The 19796-nt window shown below is 37.7% G+C and overlaps 1 protein-coding gene across 4 annotated transcripts in view; it reads right to left on the bottom strand.

The window, feature by feature from the left end:
- The window catches only part of DGKI (diacylglycerol kinase iota), a 206354-nt gene that overhangs the window by 72884 nt on the left and 113674 nt on the right, over positions 1-19796 (bottom strand). For all 4 annotated transcript variants that reach the window (XM_072346703.1, XM_072346788.1, XM_072346853.1 and 1 more), the window contains 8 exons: positions 18996-19109; positions 18273-18410; positions 17048-17126; positions 13295-13350; positions 12384-12446; positions 12092-12165; positions 10499-10610; positions 8703-8902 (listed from right to left, as the gene is read on the bottom strand). In XM_072346703.1, coding sequence (XP_072202804.1) covers positions 8703-8902; positions 10499-10610; positions 12092-12165; positions 12384-12446; positions 13295-13350; positions 17048-17126; positions 18273-18410; positions 18996-19109 — 836 coding nt within the window. The remainder of the gene's footprint in view (positions 1-8702; positions 8903-10498; positions 10611-12091; positions 12166-12383; positions 12447-13294; positions 13351-17047; positions 17127-18272; positions 18411-18995; positions 19110-19796) is intronic.

Genomic DNA, 19796 nt, shown 5'->3' with positions numbered 1-19796 from the left:
GATATGTCAGGTTAGCCTTCCACTTTCTTCATCAAGAACACAGGTGTTTTGCTGTATTAAAAGCTGGACCCACCCATACACTTAAAACACAAGCCCAAGCTCCAGGGAGAATCCTGGAGTTCATTTTCCTTCTTTTTCACCAGGCAAGCTCTACTCCTCTCGTGTTTTGCATTCCCAAGCACTGTGGGTTCTCTGACAGCAACTATCCCACTGAAGGAGCCCACTTGCCAAACAGGAAACTTAATTTCTTATCATTTATTTAAAAGAGAAAAGGAAGATGTATAAAAGGACTTTCATTCTTACTTATGCATTTGGAAAATAGCTCTCTCTGTAAAACATTCTCCCCTTTTGCCTTATTCCCTCTGTCAGACAATTCTCATATTCAACTCAAAACACAAAACATCAGGATCTCTAAATGCAAAAACGTTTTCCTTTTATGCTTTTGCTATTCATGTAGCTCGTATGCCATGCATACAGATACTATGCGTGCATCCTTCTGTAATCATTACTCTGTCAACTCTATTGAAGAGCTGAATCCCTTTACAGATAAGGCAATATTAGTATTTCCATTTACAAAGATTTTGCAATTTAAAAAAAAAAAAAAAAAAAAAAAAAAAAAGCAAATGTACTATCATATGCACATCCTCCTCATTCCTAATAAACATACAGCTGGAAAATGGAAGTCTCCCTTTCTTTTAAAAGAGGCGTGATTAAAAATGCAACGCTTGTATTTTCTTATGTGCCTCTGTGCAAACATCTGAAACAGATCACACTATAGTCTCACTATCTCTGCTACAAAGACCATATGAGTCAAATCATTCTGGCTGCCCCTGGTCTCCGTGCATACACTGCTGTAGGAAACGTGGAATTTATCTAACACAAACTGTATCTATCACTGGGACACCAAAGTATCTTCCATGCTGTTCAGTACAAAATGTAGCTCGGGCCCATGAAAAAAAAGGAACATTTGAATCTCAAAGCCCTTACAACCCAAATCAAATTTACCTAATACCTCATGGGTTCTTATTTTAATTTGCCAGATACATTAATTGGCAGCCACAGTGTAGCAGCATGTTTAATCTATTTTTACAGATGTTAAGATACAGAATATCTTTGACTTATAAATTAGTTTGGGACTCATGAATTTCTCTCTCTGCTTTATTCTGACAACTGTTATCAAATGAGGTATTCAAAAAAACTTTATCATAACTTGGAGGTCATCTTCCAAGGAATATCCCTCAACTTGGAGACAATCCTCCCTGTCCCAGACCCACGGCTTGCTTAATGTTCTGTGTAAGCAATAAAGTTTTTCTCAAAGGTTTTGCAGAGGCTTGCTTAGGATACTAAATCAATATGAGAGAAGTTTTTTGAATTACTTTTTGTTCCACTGCAGAGTACAACAAATAAGATACAAAGGGAAGGTACACTGATTTGGAAATCTTTCCTTATTTGCAAAATAACAAGGAGGAACTTGCAGCTTTCTAAAATTTGATGGAATCGCATAATGGCTAAGGCTGGAAGACACCTCTGGAAGTCATCATGTACATCATTTTTGCTCAATGAGGGACACTCAGAGGCACTTGTTCAGGACCATGTCCAACAGCTTTTCAGTACCTTAAGTGGACGCCTATGCCAGCGTCCAGTCACCACCACAGTACAAACACTCTCCCTTATGTTCACACTTCCCTGTATGTTCAGATGTCATATCCCAAGTTTCAGTTTGGACCCACTGTCTCTTGTCATCTCACTAGATACCACTGAAAAGAACCTGGTTTCATCTTCTTTACATCTTTACCTCATCACAAATCCCCACCTTCAAGCCTTCCCTTCTTCAGCCTGATGAGCTCTCCATCTTTCCCCAAGGTTCCAGTGTCCCTTAAGCACCTTCACCACCTTTAGTTGGATTCTCTCCAGCAGTTCCATATCCCTCAGACTGAGGAGCCCAGGACTGAAGCCAGCACTCAAGATGTGGTACGAGTACTGAGCAGATGGGAAGGTTCATGTCTCTTTACCAACACTCCTCCTACCACTGCTCAGGATACTATTTGCTTTATTCACCATGACGACATGTTGCTGACTCATGGCTCATTGGCTATCTACTAGAGCCCTCAGGTACTGATGAAAATTTCTCCTTTTATAAATATTCAGTTAATTTTCCCCCCAAGTCCTTGGCTTGTTGAACATTTATATATTGTCTATTATAAGTGTTCAATTTTCAGAACAGAGAAGGATTGGTGGGTTTTGTTTTTACATATACCATTGATTTTCTTATATCATGAAATAAGAATCACACTTGGAATCAAGTTTCTGCTCTAAAGATCATGACTAGCTCTGTAATTTGCTATTTTCAATCATGCATCTCCAATTCAATACTTTGATAATCCCGTTTGAAAAGACCAGTAAATCAAGACAAGAGGAATGCCAATACAAAGCAAAACATTTTGGGGCATTTTTTTGACCAAGTAGTTGAGAAGTATTTTTAAATCCAAACTATATTTCTTGAGTTGATATAGTAAGCTGTGAATTTTATTTTGCTTCTTAACTATGGACATAGAATTTTTCATAATATCACATTTCCATACAGGGGATGAATTAGAAGATACTCATGTACAGTCTTACATGTGTTTTAAAGTTGCCAATTCATCCTGCAACTCTATGCTTCCCACTTTTAACCTGGCCTTTATTTTCTATAACTCTGCTCAAGTGATAACTGCTAGCGGTGATGGTGATGGCTGCATCTGACTTAAGCAGTTAACCATCATTTGCAGTCATGATGGATATGACTGATCACGATGGTTGCATGGATTCATGGAAAGCACTACAGAATAATACTCGAGAACTAGTTTGAGCAATGTGTCCACAGTGCTGGACAATGTCTGAATCAAGTCAAATTTGGAAGAATGCCAAAATTGGAGGAAACTACCATCGGCAGTCAGTGTGCAAATATGACTATGAATCAATCATCTTACACCAAAAGAAGTGAGCAACCCAAGAGCCCACTGAACTCTCCTGCAAGACAGCGGGCTGCACAACAGCGTATCTCCTTGAGCAGGAACACTTCTTAAGGTTCCACCTGATGCAGAGATCTCTTGACACAAAGAGATCCTCAGTATTGACTAATGGCTTGCTAAGCTTTGTTAGCTTTACTAGGTTTATAAATTAGATTGATTGTGCACATGTAATCCTGTAAACATAAACTATTGACCAGGTCTGAGACTAGGCTCATTACATCTTTAATTCAATGATTTGCAATTTAGTAAGCCAAGGCATCCACTCATGATTTAGTGGATCGCTTCCTGGATGAAAATCTTGTTAAGCCACTCTTACTTACAATTAATCTGTGTTAAATCACTGCTTTATATCAATAAATATGTTGCTGCTTCTCTCTCATAAGTGTATAAAACTGTTCTCAACAATCTCTTGTAAAATGTAGCTGGCTATCTAAGCAAGTTACTAGATAAGAGTTACTGGCAATCAAAATAATACCATGGTGGGCCATCTCCATTTTGAATGCAGCTGCAGCCAATACCATGCCACTCTTTTGGAGTGCTAGTTTTCTGTTTTGATCATTTTTATTTGGAAATGATTTATGACTAAGTTTGTCCATAGTGTGATTTTTGTTTTGTTTTGTTTTGTTTTGTTTTGTTTTGTTTTGTTTAAGCATAAGGAAAAAAGCCTCCCATCTAAACTGTTTTCAGGGGTGGTGCTATGGACTTGTATTTCAAATTGTACTCTTGGTTTAACATGGTCAGAATCACCAGGCCTGACATGGTCATCCAGCTTATGCATGTGCGTAGGTATCTTTACTGATGAAGCCACTGCCCCACATCCGGCACACTGTCATTCTTTTATAACTGGATTTTACTGTTTTACTGTTCTGGCTCCTGGTTTTACAACAGATAGGGGAACAGCAAAACATTACAGAACCTTAAAGGTAGAAAAAAGGCAGATACTCACACAGTGAAGGAATCGGGGGGAGCTGAGACTCTCCTCAGGTCAGCAGACTGCACTTTATGGATACTACAGGCAGTGGGAAATGAGTGGCCAAGAGAAAGGCAGAACACAGTGTGGACAGACAAGGGAAAAATCAGGGGAGAGGGGGGAGAGAGAGAGAGAGAGAAGGAGAGAAGGAGAAAGAGAGAAAACGAGATTGGGAAGAAAGTGGAAGAAAGAGAGACATACAACATTTAAACAGAAACAAAAGGAATGTGTCACATGAAAGTTGAATGAAAATACATGCTGAGCTCCAAGGTCACACTAGGAAGCCAAGAGCAACAGAAGACATGCAAATGGAGAACAATATTTCTACATGGCACTTCAAAGTTTTCTAAAAACAAAAGCGAGGAGGACAAATGACAAGGTAGGTAAACAGCTATACAAAGACTGGGAGCCCCAGGATATGTGTTCCACAGGCACTGAAAAAATTCAAGGCAGCAGACTTTGGAAGCAGGTCCAGAAATGCAAACAAACATCAAAGCCAAGATCTGAATAAATGCAACTGTGTCCAAACAAAGTCAAAATCTGAATGGATGGAACTGTCTGCAAAGTTTGGTCAACTTCATTTAATTCTAAGAAAAATATGCTTGCTAGAGATTTTGTATCCACAATGGAAAATTGCTGTCTCCATCCCTCCCTCATGTATTTCAGGGAAACATGCATTTTTTTTATAGAGTCTCCCAAGACCAACTCTTAGTATTTATATTTAAATAATCCCTTTGCTTCCTTCAAGTGAATGCAACATTGTTTTATGTGTAAACTCTCCCCTCTCCTCTTTTTTATATCACAAAAACCATTTCTTCCATTCTTCCTGGACTCAAACTAAAGGCCACCTTCTGGGCTTTGTACAGTGATCATTAACTAAAACCTACTGAGTGGTATATTGAATTGTAGTTTCTAATCAGAAAATTACCCCTGGAAAATCAAGCCACAGCTTCTCTTTTAATTCCAGAAATATTTTTCTTTTACACCACAAGACTACACTGTTGGCTTGAACACAGAGAAACAAGCTCTCATATTCTCTCTTTCACATATTAACCATGATCAATAAAAGAGATTCAGGACTTGGAATTTAGCCGCCAAGTATTTAAAGAGAAGGAGATCAGGAATATAATTTACAAAGGGAAGAGGGAGGGGAGGGGAAGGGAGGAGGAGGGGAAGAGTCTGCTGATGTCACTGAAGAAAAATTTTGCTTTCACTGGTACATTTTGCAGCCAATGGGGAAAAACAACCAAATCAATATGCCTTTTTTTTTTTCCATAGCCTAACTATCTGCATTGTTTCAATCCACAGCTAAGTGTCAACAGTATCACCTCATTCTGAATATTCCTTGGTCTTCAAAAATTGCTTATGGGTTGAAACACTTTACTAGTTTATTTATCTCTACTGTAGACCTAACGCACTGTAGGATGAGGAAGAGATTATGTCTGCCTTTTATGTTTTAATTGTCTCCATTAGAAACAAACTAGAAGAAGCATTCTTACTGTATTATTCTTAATATACTGGAAAAATTGTAGGTGATTCAACAATTAAAAAAAAAAAAAATTAGATAAATATAATTGCCAGTGATTTCCTCAGTTCAGACAAAATTCAGCACAGCATGTTGACTAGTTCCCTGATAACTTACTACATGAAAGGGATGCTCCATCAGTTCAAGTAACTCCACAGCAAAAGATTTTTACCTTAATTTGATTCCACAGTCAATGTTTTGTTTAATTATTTTAAAAGGCTAAGAACTTTTTCTAAGTTGCTGCTCAGCTTTCCCCTACACCTTGAGAAAGGCAAATTAACAGATAAAAAACTCTTGGCAGGAAGGAATTTCAACCTTGAAGGTTTGTGTAGAAACATAAGGCAATGTCTGTGCAAGGTACTAAAAGCACAATAGTGGGAAAACAGAGGGGGGGGGGAAGAACAAAAACAGGTCAAACAAACAAAGTCCAACTCACTTTTTCTCCATATAAAAGTGTCCTCTTTAGAATTGTCTACATGTTTTGAAGGAGAACGACTACAGTCAGGAAGATGGGCAACTCTGACAGTCAGAAGAGAATCATTTTCCCAAAGCCCTCTTGCTCACAAATGACAGAAGTTTGGAGTTTCTGTTGCCTCTCATCTGCACTAAAAATGGGTTCTTCAATTTGAAATACTGTTATTCCACAGAAACTAAAAGGCATCCACAAAGCAAACAACAAGCTCACTACCCTTTCTAAAACCTCCTCTCTTCAAAACTCCCAGAACAAATAAGAATAGGATAATAAAACAGAAACACGGTGTAAGATTTCTAAAAAATAAAATACTTTTCCACTTATTACATCGGATTAAATAAAATTTCAAAGAACATTCCCACTGTTCTATCTATCAACACATCAAGGCTGGCAATAACAGCAGCTCGGAGTTACTGTGACACAAGATAATTTTAAAAGCAATTTTCTTGCAAGTTGCTCAGGAACAGTTCTCCAGCAACTGCAGGGATAGCACCAGACCTACTCACCAATATCAAACATCTAACATTTAGGTGGCAATCTTAAGAAGAAATGTATGTATACATATACCAAATATAAGAATTTGATAATATAAGAAATATAGATACACATTTAATCAAAAGCTTTCTCTTGTGAAATACTACAAATCAGCATCATACTGAATTAACTTAATAGAATATTAAATGCCTCCTGGAGTTTAACACTCCGTTTACTTTTTGTCACAGTAGAAGATTCAACTCCTCTCTCATTCCCCTTCCACACTTGTTAGAAGTGCACATTCACACACACACACACACATATATACACGTTATTTCCAATGCATGAGGCTGAAATTATCATAGTTGTGAGATCATCTGTATTATTCCAAAACACGGAAGTGCACACATAACTTGATCAAATAAAAAGACTCAGCATCAAAGCAAAACTGACGTCACTATGACTCTGCATTTCTCTACTACAGTTCAAATTTGGATGTCAAAAGCCAAGAGCAGCCATGCTGCTTATCAGATGAAATCAGCAGATCAAAATATTGGGAATTTTCTTTTAAAAAAGTAAAGTATAGACATTTGTATTAGCTCCCATCAGTGTAGGAAGAGATACCTCAGGATTGTTCTCTACTGAATTCCAGATTTCACAAATGAAGGAGCTGAGGTGGCTGGATGAAATCAGGTTTGACTGCATACAGGCAATATTCTGCTATTCTTCACTGTTCAAGAGCAATGAGTATGCCTTATGCATTTTCCTGACAAACAGCAATTGTACATTATCAATATGTGCCTCTACTGAAGCTTAAAGCATTAGTCTCTGAAAGAGAACACCATGTGCTAAACTGAATAGGAAGATACTAAAAGTAACCAAGGTGGTTTTGATTACCTGAACAGATTGACAAACAGAAGATGATATGACCCTTTAAAAGGGCTGAAGACAAAGTTTGAAGAGAAGCAATCTTTCACTGCATGACAAAGACCAAAAACACAACCTTTAAAATACCAAAGGAGGTGTGTGTGTGCCTGAGACCTTGCTGACTTTTCCAACAATATTAGTCTAACGCAAGGCATTACCTCTCTTCAAAAACATTGCTTATTTCCTGTCACCGTAACAGCTGCAACAGCAAAATCCCCAAACTCAGCTCCCCAGAAGAGTGAAATCTTTACTGCATGGATGCTTGAAGGAACTGTGATAACTTGATAACTTCAAGCTTTTAGGCCAGTACCTGCCTGTGTAGCAGACCAATTGTTTTGCATCACTTGAATACTTGGTAATAGCAAAGGCAATTACTATCTCTCATCTTACCAAAATAAAGACCCTCTGTATGAGAATTACAAAAAAAAACCTGAATTATTTAACAAAATAGTATTGTATGAGCCTTTTCTTAGATTAAAATTAAAATCTTGCTTGAAACTTGAAAATGAGGTTTAATTATGAAAAAGAAAGTTATTTCTGTGTTGTTTTCCTTGCATGTTCCTGTTTCCTGTTATTTTTGCTTTTTTCTTTACATCTTTTCCACTACTTGTGCTACCTCCACCTTCTGCTATGCATTTTCCTTCTCTGAATATATTCCCCTACCTTTTCCCTAATCACTGCTTCTCTAATCCACCAATCCAATCTTCAGTAGAGCAATCTACTAGTGCAATCCATTGAGAACGGAAACTAGAGGAAGAGTTATATTTTTATCTAATTTCTACTGGACTTTCTTATTTGGGTTTCTGTACCGGAGAACAATTCCCTACAAAAAGCAAATGTCCCCTGCCATGCCTCCAGACCCCTCTCCTTCAGGAGTCCAAGGCAGCATGTACCCAGAGTAGAGACTGCAAGATGTCCTGAATGGTTCTTGATTGTGGCAGTTTATCAGAGTCTTCAAAGGAAACTAAAAATCAGACTGATAAAACTCAGAAAACAAATCACAAGAACACTGAGGGCTAATACCATGTATGAGCAGAGCCAACATAAACCAAGAGGCACAACACTGAGCCTTCACATACCTCTCTAAATAAATAACTAAAAGATACAAGCCTTCCTAAAAGCAAGGCAGCAGTAAATCCAGAAGGTAAAGAACAAAAGAAAGCCAGTACTGTAGAAAGTTCAGGATATGCAATTTTTTTTTTTTTTTAATATATATATATATATATTTAATGCACTGCAAGTTCAATACATGCAAATTACAAGACTGAATATGCTGCCTCAGACAGGCCTCCTGGCATTAGGACATGCATGCATCCAACTCACTCATTCAACAAAGGCATGGATGTTCTCCTCTTGCTCTTCTGCACCATGTTGGCTTGGTTCCTTAAGGAGATCCGAATGAGTGAGGGAGCCAACCGACAAGGTTCACCATCCACTTGCATGGGGATAGACTTGTACGTTAGAAGCGTCACCTCACGGCACTGATGCAACCTCTCTCCATGACCACCCACTTGGAGAGCAGCCTTGGGGGAAACAAAAATTAAAAGGGAAGGAGAAAGACGCCTCAAAACAGATATTTCAGACAATTTAAAAAATTCAAAATGCACCTTTTCACCAACAAGTATTAGTCAGCATCACATGCATAAGGCATTCGCATCAAGGACAGTGGATGTATTTTTGTCCAAAAATTGAAAAGCGGGACTTAACATTACACAAAGAAAACTGGTAGGCAAGAAGCAGATGAAACAGGACAGTTACCTGATCATATGCATCATGTTTCATCATTTTTTATATGTCAAGTATATTTTACACATAAACACAAAATATATATATACACACATACTCAAATGCCTGTGTTTCTTCTTAAAGGTTTTGATACATTTTGTTGGTTTGTTTTACACTAACTATAAGGCAATATTTATTTATTTATTTTTGCCTTTTAAATATCAACCCTAATTTAGTAAATCCAGGAGACGGAAAGATGATTACCCCTTCCTGAACAGAATATAGTCCTTAACATGAATTAGATAAAGCTAAAATCCCCAATTATGAGAGTTTACATAGCAATTCAACGTCAAGACCAGGCAGGCTGAAAAGAGCAAGAAGAATCTTGTAAAAAACAGTTAAATGCCACATTCAAGAATTCATTCTAAAGAAATTTAGCAAGGAGGGCATGGTCAGATTCATCAAGCTCTAGCTTTTGGACAGTAAAGTATTTTTATTAATTATCAATGTAGGAATGTGACTATTAGCTACAATATGCAGGAAAAAGAATGTCAGAGAACCGTCGAAATACTAGTGAAGACCTTAATCTTGCTCCTTGCATCTCGCACTACTAAAAGAAAGAATAATGATAACATGACTAATAATACTTCTTATAAATTACTTTTCTTCCTTGGTCTCTGAGACCAAGCACATCTGAGAGTTGTAAAGAGCAAGTCAAACTTACACATACACGTTCAAGGGTTACAACAGCTAATTTTTAGGAGAAGAAATATATGCTAGGAAAAATAAGTTCGTATAATCTTTGATATATGCTTCCAGTAGTGAATATTGAAAGAAAGGAAGAAAGGAAGAAAGGAAGAAAGGAAGAAAGGAAGAAAGGAAGAAAGGAAGAAAGGAAGAAAGAAAGGAAGAAAGGAAGAAAGAAAGAAAGAAAGAAAGAAAGAAAGAAAGAAAGAAAGAAAGAAAGAAAGAAAGAAAGAAAGAAAGAAAGAAAGAAAGAAAGAAAGAAAGAAAGAAAGAACTAAACTTTAATGTCACTGATTGAAATATACAAAAGCTAAAAGGAAATTGCGTTAATCGTTTGACCATAGAACATTCCCACAGTAATAACGTCTTCATTCTGTTTGATCGACTGTCATAATCTTGCTGTTTGAGATCTATTTAAAGCACTGCTAGCTATGAGTGAATTTGCAATAATTTGCAAAGATTATATTGTTATTATTAAATATCATGTCTTTTATTTAAAAACTACAGTTTGCTCCCTTCATTTAACAGCAGAGCATATTTTGGCTTCAGCTGAATACATGGAGTTATGTTATTCTTACATTAATGTGGACAAATTTCACCAAGTTTGGTCACACCCACAGGCAGGGTAGCACCTGCAGTATACTCACCAGTGAGGCCATGGTGAACCCAATGACTTCAATGTAGCCATCATCATGGCGCTGAGGTTCAAAGTCTCTGTGATCTCCAGGGTTTCCCCAGGGCATTGTGCCAGCACAATACCTGCAGAAAATTTGGAAAGCAAGCTTTGAGAAAGTAATTTTCCATGATGGGTCCTGACTATTGGTCTGACTCTTGGCCTGTTCTGATGTCCTCCAATAGAAACCCAAACAAATGTTTCAGGATTCAGTTGGAGGACAATTAATAGTTACACTGGCAAGGACTGAAGAAAGGCGGAAACTGATCCCTAATTTCTCGGCTGTTACATCATTCACAAGTTTATTCATCACAATCTTTAGCAGGTTCCTCTACAAGCAAGGAAATGGGAGAAACACCAAACAATAGACAACAAAGTAGCAGCATTCTTTGTTTTCCCTGCTTGGTCTATTCTGAAGATTAGCTATTGAGCTGCATCGGTACCTACAATTTGCCTGCATGAGGGTTCTTTATCCTCTTTGCTAGGAAGGCAAAGGGCTGCAGCAGCAGCAGCCTCAGGTCTCCATTTCCTCTCTCCGTGCTGACTCATAAGCTCTGGCGGTATAAGGATTGCAAAAGATTGCATAGCTTGATGAGGCAGGGGAGAAATGAATAGGAACAGATGCAGCTTTTGTGTCTACCTTTCCTACCATTCAAGGATGGATGTAAAAGAGATCTAAAGAGTAACAGAAGGAGGGAGACACAAAATTGAATCTTGCAGTGAAGGCAGTGCAGGACTCCCATGTGTCTGGGATTGAACGTGGAGCAAACAGGTAGGCTGTCTAATGCAGTTGCCTCTGAAGTTGGGTGCAGAAGACAACCCACTGTGATGTAGGAAGAAAATATATTCCATATTATTAATAAGACTGTATTTTAAATAGTCTTTATTTCATCTTTGTCACATCTTCTTTTAACTTCTATTTGTGTCTGTTTTGTAATGTGTATAATCTACTAGTACAGTAATACACAAATATATAAATACACATTTTCATGCTCAAAAATGTTATTAATTACAAAAAGGAGCACACAATCAAAAGATTTTGGAGACCATTGGTCTAGAGAGCAGGAGAAAGACAGTTTTTAAAAATACAGACATATTTCTATTTGGAACATCTACTATATTGAGAGGGGGGGAAAAAGCATTTCTTTCAACAGGTTTCATGTTCTTTTCTTGAAAAATATTGATATTTTTTCCTCTCACACTATTTCTAGTAAAGCAGAAGACCAGGTTTGGTTTACCAGGTGTCTGGGTTACTATCTGGTTTGCAGGTTAGATGCACAACATTTGGAAGCATGTTTGTTAAAACAATATTTTCTGCTAGCTCTGCATCATTGGATGCCCTTTTCAAAGGATAATTTTGCTGCACCCTGGCCTCTGATTCTTTTTCATGCTGCTAATTAGCAGTATCATAAGCAGTTAGCTCTCAGGAAGGCAGCACAGTAGCAATATACCTCCTGCACATCCACCCAACCTGTAACAACTCACATGTATCTTTTAATTTTTTTTTTTATTATTAGTAGCAGTAATATTACTTTCTATTTTCTCCAAGCATCTGTCTTGAGCTTACCTGGGAATGTTTAAAAACACTATACACTGGAACTTCAGCTCCTGGATCTTTGGAGTCAGGTCTGTACCATCACACTACAAAGCCAAAGTGACAGAGCACAGAGAAATTGCTGAATGGAGCCACAGACAAGAGAAGTGTTGCTGCTTTGTAACAGCTTTCCCAAGACTTTCCTTGGAATGTGTTGCAAATGTCATGCTCAAAACTGAAAAGTAACAGAGCCATTAAACTCTCACCTCACTCTCTGCCTTTCCCCACCTCTTTTCACAATACTAAGACAATTTCCTTTACTTACCACAACTTTAACGTGCTTGGATAAATCTCTTGAGCTTCTTTGCAAGAAGTCTGAAAAGGCTGCCTGCAACAGAAACAAGAGCGGGAATGGTCATCATTGCCTCCTCTCTTTCCAAATTTCTTATCAGAGAGCTTATTACCTAGTGCTATCCTTCTGTTAAACCTATTCTTTCCTCATTTCAGAAAACACGACATATACATATGTATAATTTCTAAAGTTATAATACTTCCTTTGAGAGGTTAGCCAGAGAATGTCCTTTGGTAGCCAATGGTATAAATGCAAATTCTTGCTCACGTTTACAGCTATTTGTCCTGTGCCATGAAGGCACATGGGCATGCTGGAAGTCATCCTCTGGTAAGCCATACAGTATACCGCATATTATCAAATGATTGTGTCTCCTTAAACTGAACTTTAACATAAAGTATTGCACACATCTCACCAGAATAAAAAAGCATGTTCTTTTATTTGCCTATTCACATCTGAAAATATGAAAATAAGTCACTCCAAAGCTGATCACTGACCTCTACTACCTATGACCATACATCCAAGACAACTCCTCAAAGACAAAAAGATGCAAGCTAATACTAGGAGAATTTCTCAGGGAAACTCAGTACCAGTGTGCTGCCCAAACACTGCAGAAACTGGAACTCTTTGCCAAGAATCTTGGGAGCCAGAAGCAGGGGGAGTAAAACATGATCAGTGCTGTGTCTAAAGGAGCACTGTAAGACAATCAGCACTCCCAAACAGGCATATGTGTGTCACTGCCAGAAAAAAGACATGTGAATCTTAAATTGCAATAGGCAAAATGAATTGGCATCAGCCCCTCATGAGAGAAAGTGAGAGAGAAGGGATATAGTAAAACATCCAAGCAACTAATATCACATCATTCTGTAAAATGAATCACAACTCACCCCTGCATAAAACATTTTATTTCTAAATCGGCTGTTGAATTTCTCTGGATTTGCTTCTGTGAAAGGATACAAAGGAAAAACATGAGCACCCAAATAAAATGAGTAGATTCCATTGTACCTTCAGATTCGTTCCTAACACTGTAGAGCTTTTATACAGATTTCTCAGTAAAAGCTGAACATTTTTTTTTTTCTTTTTTAGGTTCCTGCATCTGTGTCATTCTCTGTTATCAGATTTCAAACACTGATATTCAGTTCTTCCCCTTTCCCGTATGATGAAAGGAGATGGAAACGTGAGCAAAAAATTAACAATAATACAATTGGTTTATTTACCATCTTTCAGACAGTTTGCCTCCATACCATTTGCAAGGCTTTCATGTCCACCAACATAAATCATATTTCTTTAAGAGTTGTTAGAAACTCACAAAACACTAGTTCTGCTTCAAAGCATTGGTTAAGGTGCTAGTAAATTCTGAAATGAAAAAAGTCCTGATGCATCAGAAAATGGAAATCTAGAAGGTACACTGGAATTGACATCTCTACCCAAATATCCATGCAGTAAACTATAAGAGGTTATTTTAAAGCCTTTATGGAGATGCTTCATTTTGATTAGACTCAAAGTTACAGAGAATTTTAATAGTCCAGTACTAAAGCCCATGCAACAATTAATTATTCTTCTCATTAAAATAAATGCTTGTTGGTTTATTTTTCTTATCTTGAACATTTCTGGTTTCAACTGCCAATCATTAAATTCTATTATATTGCTCTGTCCATTAGATTTAAAGGACCTCAGCCATCAGATATCTTCTCCCTGAGTAAATGCTTATGGGTGGTGATTAAATCACCTCTTAATATTCTCTCCAATAACCTAAATGGAGTTCCTTTGATCTCCCGGCATAAAGCATGTTTCTCAGAATACAAATCATTTTTGTGCCTCCCTGGGGACTGCTATCCTAGTCTGCAGCATCCAGAGATTTAAGAAACGGTCCTTCTGATACTGCATTCATTGACAGTACATTGAATTGCCTATTCTTGCTCAATGATTCTCTAGTAAAATCATCCAAGCGCTGGCCTAGTTCTTCTGGCTAAAGCATCACGCTGTTGTAAACACTTACAAATTGCTTCTTCTCAAATGACCACTTGAAACAACTCATCTAGTTTTAAGTCTCTACATCTCACAATATAATGCTCCACTTCAAAAGAATGAGCTACTTCATTTACAGTGTGATTGTTTACCAACCTTTTTTATCACCCTTTTGTTGTGCTGCGTGGGTGAGCCTAGAATACATTCAGGGTCACCTTTTCTTAATACTATTAATTTAACTGCTAAGTAAATCTCATCTTTTATTCACTTACTGAGCTGACAGTTTTTCACAGAAAGTCTCAGAACCCAATGCAACAATGTGGGTGAGTCCTGAAGGCTCAATTAAGTGTCCATGGTTCACATTCATTGACATGGATATCCTTGATGGTGACAGCCAACAGGATGCTGGCTCCCACACAGATCTTGTGACAAACACTGACCTGAACCAAAGCCCCAGTTTGGAATCAGGTAAGTAAAAAGGAGCCTTTCTGTGGTTAGGGACTTAGCAGTCTTTCAAGATACCAAACCGCTCCTACACTTGACATGGTAGATGAGCAGGTGGAGGGAGGAAGCACTCTTTCTGCTAAGTGAAATGGAGCTGAAATTTGACTAGAGCGCAATTTTCATTGTAGAAATAAATCACTGACTGCATATCCAAGGCTCACGCCATCCTCACCCTTCTCAAGCTCACGTCAACAAGAGACAAAGTGCATATTTGCTCTACCAGAGCATAAACATTATGAAGGGGGAAACTGCAACCTCTGGAAAGATTTTCTACCAAGAAAGCTTCCTGAAGAAGCAGAACTAAATGTGTCGGGCTTGGAGCCAGCCCTCAAGGCTCAATCTCATTACTCACAAGAAAAGTGCAGAGGTTGCCATGGAAAAGGCCACATTCACATAGAGGTTCCTCTGAGACACTGCAATTACTGTTTAGTTAAAATATAACAATTGAGCAATCTCCACAGCATAAATGGCCTGATACAGAGAGAATTCAAATCAATCTAATTTATTTTGGATTCATTTCATGGGGATCTAAAAGAATACTTTTGTTTTGTTTTGTTTTGTTTTGTGTGTGTGTGTGTTCAGAAGAGAGGAGGTTTATCAGCTGTTTTTTGTATGGCGTTGGTTTGTTTTTTAATTAAGAACAAAAATATGTGATTTCAATAGCCCCACATAAACTACATACAACTAGTTCTCTTACTGGGCCAGGTGCAACAGTCCTGCTAGTGCTACAGGTTTTGCTCAAATCTTCTAGAGTTTATCTGGAATTTTACCAGTTGTAGAAGAGATCATAATCTGTTCTGCTTCGCTTAATTGCACATGAAATGCAATAAAACTCATGCATCAGCAACAGAAATATAAGCTTTTCTCTCCTAAAACACTGAAAAGTGACTTTGTATCTTTTATCATTTGAGATGATAAGAAACACCAACAGAATGACTTATAAGAGCAGCACACATTTGGATTACAAAAAGCTCTTCTAGCCACACACACCCACTCAAAGACAGACAGCTTGCACTGCCAAGTATTTTTTCACCAATGTAAATTTTTAAAACACTGGCATCTCTGGAATAATATTCATTCTTTATAGGGTACCATAACTTCATTATTAAGTAATGCCTCCATTAAGTGAAAAAGTAGCCAAGCGTTTCATCTATACAGTATATTCAGTCACATTAGCAATGCATGGCAATATACATTCATAAAAAAATAAATGCATACAGCTGTCATCATTTCATTTCCATGCCCTTTTCTGGCCCCTCGTTATTATTCCTGAAGCTTGAAGCAGTCTTAAACATTATAAAATATGCATTAGCTCATTCCATCATGCACTCTGCTCTTTATTTAATATGGCATTCAGGAGCTATCTTTTCATTTTGTGATGACACATTGATAATATGAAAATGAAGACAAGGGAGGCTGCCATTCAGAAGAAAAGCATTCTTATAAAGCTGAAATGACCAAAAAGTGAACACAAGCAATTGGAGATGGTCCGTGTACACAGGCATGCTTGTCTAAACCACACAAATCTTCACACTTCACATCACTCCAAAATCACATTTGGGTTGAGTGGTATAACTGTCATCAGCAAGGGGACAAGCAAGATGCCTCAACAGCTGAAGTTGCTGACAGTTTGTGGTCTTCATTAAAGCCTTTCATTTCCACAGATATGTTCTGGGTCTGTACCAAGTCTAATGACATTATGTTATATTGATCCACAGGAAACAGCTGTTCAGTTTGAGAATGCAGTTATCCTCCTGCAACTCTGCTTCTCTCACAGCCTCACAGATCTTTTCCTCCCTCCACTTGCACACTGTAGGGGAAACTTGAACCTGAATTACATTTGTTCTTTCTGGTCCTGCACTGACACTTGTGCATTTATGTCTGTACCGGGTTTCTAATTTTAGAAGGTCAGAAACTTTGAAAAGCTCCCATTTTAGCTCTTCCACTGGATTCCATTTTCTCTTGTATTTTCTTTTCCTTTTTGAAATTACCAAATCTCTTGGAAATTCACTATAAAACTGATACAATTGCTTTCTTCCTACTTGTGGTTTCTATGTTCTAGCAATCTTTCCAAATTACAAGAATTCAGAAAAGGGCATTGTATCCAAATCTATTTGTAATTTATGAAATAATTACCCAAGGCTAAGGAAGTAGAACACTCCTCTTACCTCTGGATTCATGGAACTCCAGTGTAACATGTGCATCAAATCCAAGGCTGAAGTAGTTATTGAAGACATTGAGTGGAAGCTATAATTAGATAATAGAAAGACATGTAAAAGCAGCACAGATTAAATATTCCATGGCACACCAGGAATTAACTATTTTAAATTTGGCACCTCCTAAAAACCTAAAAAGAAAATGGGAAGTTTATGTAAGAAGTTGTTCTTCTAAGAAGGCTAGTAATAACTTTTGGGAGATGTTTCATACAAAAGCCAAAGAATGCAAACACATTTACTGAGCTTTATGATCATATAAGTATCTTTGCTAACACATTACAAGGTTCCTCATTTAGTTTCTCACTGAGATTTTCCAGAGCATTTCTCCACTTAACATGTCAATATATAGGTTTTGCTAATTGCTTGGCACTTCAAGCTCAGCATGATGAATAAAATCCAAGCTGTGTTTTTCTTGCTTAATATACAACCAGGAGCAATGCAAGTCCCAGACAAGAAGCCCTAATTTTACTGAGGATGCATGAGATAGCAAAGCACACATCTGGCCTCTTCATCATTATACTGGCCCAGCAGAGCTGTACAGAGGGAACAGTAGCATCCAATAAATAAGATGGAAATTCTAACTGAAAAGAGGAAAATGGTTAACAGAATTTTTATTTTTTTATTTTTTAAATGTCAGTGACACTTTTAACATCCCCAGCCCTATGACTTATCAATATATATGTGAGCCCCTCTCAAGAGAGATGATGTCACTAATGGAGATGACATGGAGACTTGCACACAAAGATGTTAAATCCAAAAATACACTACTCTTAAGTGTAAAGAAGGGAACAGTTAGTATTCACCAGCAGAATCCTAAGTAATATAAAAATATCTGTATATTTTTAGATGTGTCTCAAATTTAGGAATGAACAGTGGACACTGGGTTCCTTCTTCTGCCACACTTGGTTAGCTGGAAGGAAAACAATGAGATGCCATGGATTTTTACCAGGCTTTGATTATGGAGACAAATGCTCAAAGTCTGAGTTACAAACAACAAATAAGATGGCCAATACATATTAAGGTTCACATGCCCCTGGAGGCACAGAAGAGTAATAGGAAAAGATGCAACAATAAATTGAAAAGGTTTTAGATCTTCAGCACTCAAGCCTCTCATGGAGTATCCCAAAAATGCTCTTAATTATACTATAGTCTCCCTAGGAAAAAAAAAGGCTCTAACCTTACGTGACCCATCTTCCAGCTCATCCTGTGGCAAATCTGGGTTGCGCTCAACCTGGAGATTCCATCGGTCCAGCTGGACAATGGTCCCATCTTCTACATGACACAAGATCTTGGACACAGGCTCATCTGTGTAACCCTGGCAGCAGAATGAGTGTCACCAAAGTATCAGCCATGGATAGCCAAAGAAAAGCAAATCATTCACTGATTACCTGGAAAACCTCCTTCTTTTCATGCAGATCTAAAACAGCAGATCCAATATTCTTAAGACCATGTCAAATTATTGCTAGATTTTGATATAAGAAACAGTCTGATCAACTGTTACTTAAGAGCACAAATTTTAGACAGGCATGGTAAGACTAAGACTGGAATTCAAAGTGTATTTGCCTTTCATGAAATAAATCCAGTGCTGTAGTCAAGGAAAACTACAGAGAAATAAAGTTCAAATAATGCTTAAGTTATAAGCCTACATATAATTCTCACTATTTGGCCTGAAACACCAGACAGATGCAGCTCTGCACCTTTTTATTATAACATTTACATTATTAATAATTCAAGACACAAAACTGGAAACTGAAATAAGCTATTGTGTCCAAGTGAAGCAGACCTTGGGTAAAGTCCTATCAGCTATTATAGCCAAAAAGAAGTTTCACGCTACTACACCACTAAATCAGAGCAGCAAGTTGAGAACCCACATGTAAGGGTAACCCCAGTCAGTGCTTACCCCACCCCAGTTGAGGGTGCGGGCAAGGTCATTTCCAGTGCCAAGTGGAAGAACAGCCACAGGCGGCTGGGGGGTGAGTTGCAGCTCATCTAGGATTGAGAGGATCCAGCCAACCTATAAAACCAGAAAAGCAAGAAACTGTTAGTAAGGAAGACTAAAAGGGAAGGAGTGGAGGAGAAAGGCATGTTTTGATTGATTTGCTGTCACACAAAAGAACAAGTTAATAGATAAATAAATAGGAAAAAGAAAAAACAATGTATACAAAAACTCTACAGCTGCCCCATCTGAGGTTTTTCCTCCCAAAGAACTGGTATAGCAGTCTTTATGAAAATCCTGTATAAGGAGAAGGAAATGGACACAAATTCTGTCTATTGTTAATAGCACACCAAGATTCCAAAGAAAGGGGATGGAAAAGTTTCTGCCTAAAAAACTGTTCTGAAAAAAAAAAATATTATGTTAAAATTAGTTTAAATAAATAAATAAATATTAGTAAAGAATCATATAGACAACTTAAAATTTTGAATTACCCTTATAGTAAAGGGAAAAAGATACAAGAGGTGCTTTAGGAATGCATGTCATGGAACAGAGAGTCCAGATCAAGTCAAGTAGAGATACAGCCATAGGTCTCCCATTCCCTAGAAGAGAGACTTTAGAGCTGAATTGTTATGCTCTGAGCAAAGCAGATATATATAATTATACATAAATAATCAATACAGGGCTAGAATAAAACAATCTAATACTCAGCGCTGAAGACTGGGGGGCTGGAAAAAAGAACCTGGATCTTTTGCACCACAAGCGATT

The sequence above is a fragment of the Excalfactoria chinensis genome, chromosome 1 (genome assembly GCF_039878825.1).
Source record: "Excalfactoria chinensis isolate bCotChi1 chromosome 1, bCotChi1.hap2, whole genome shotgun sequence".
Taxonomy (NCBI): domain Eukaryota; kingdom Metazoa; phylum Chordata; class Aves; order Galliformes; family Phasianidae; genus Excalfactoria; species Excalfactoria chinensis.
The sequence above is the reverse complement of the archived record's forward strand: the minus strand, read 5'-3'. Positions and strand labels throughout refer to the sequence as shown.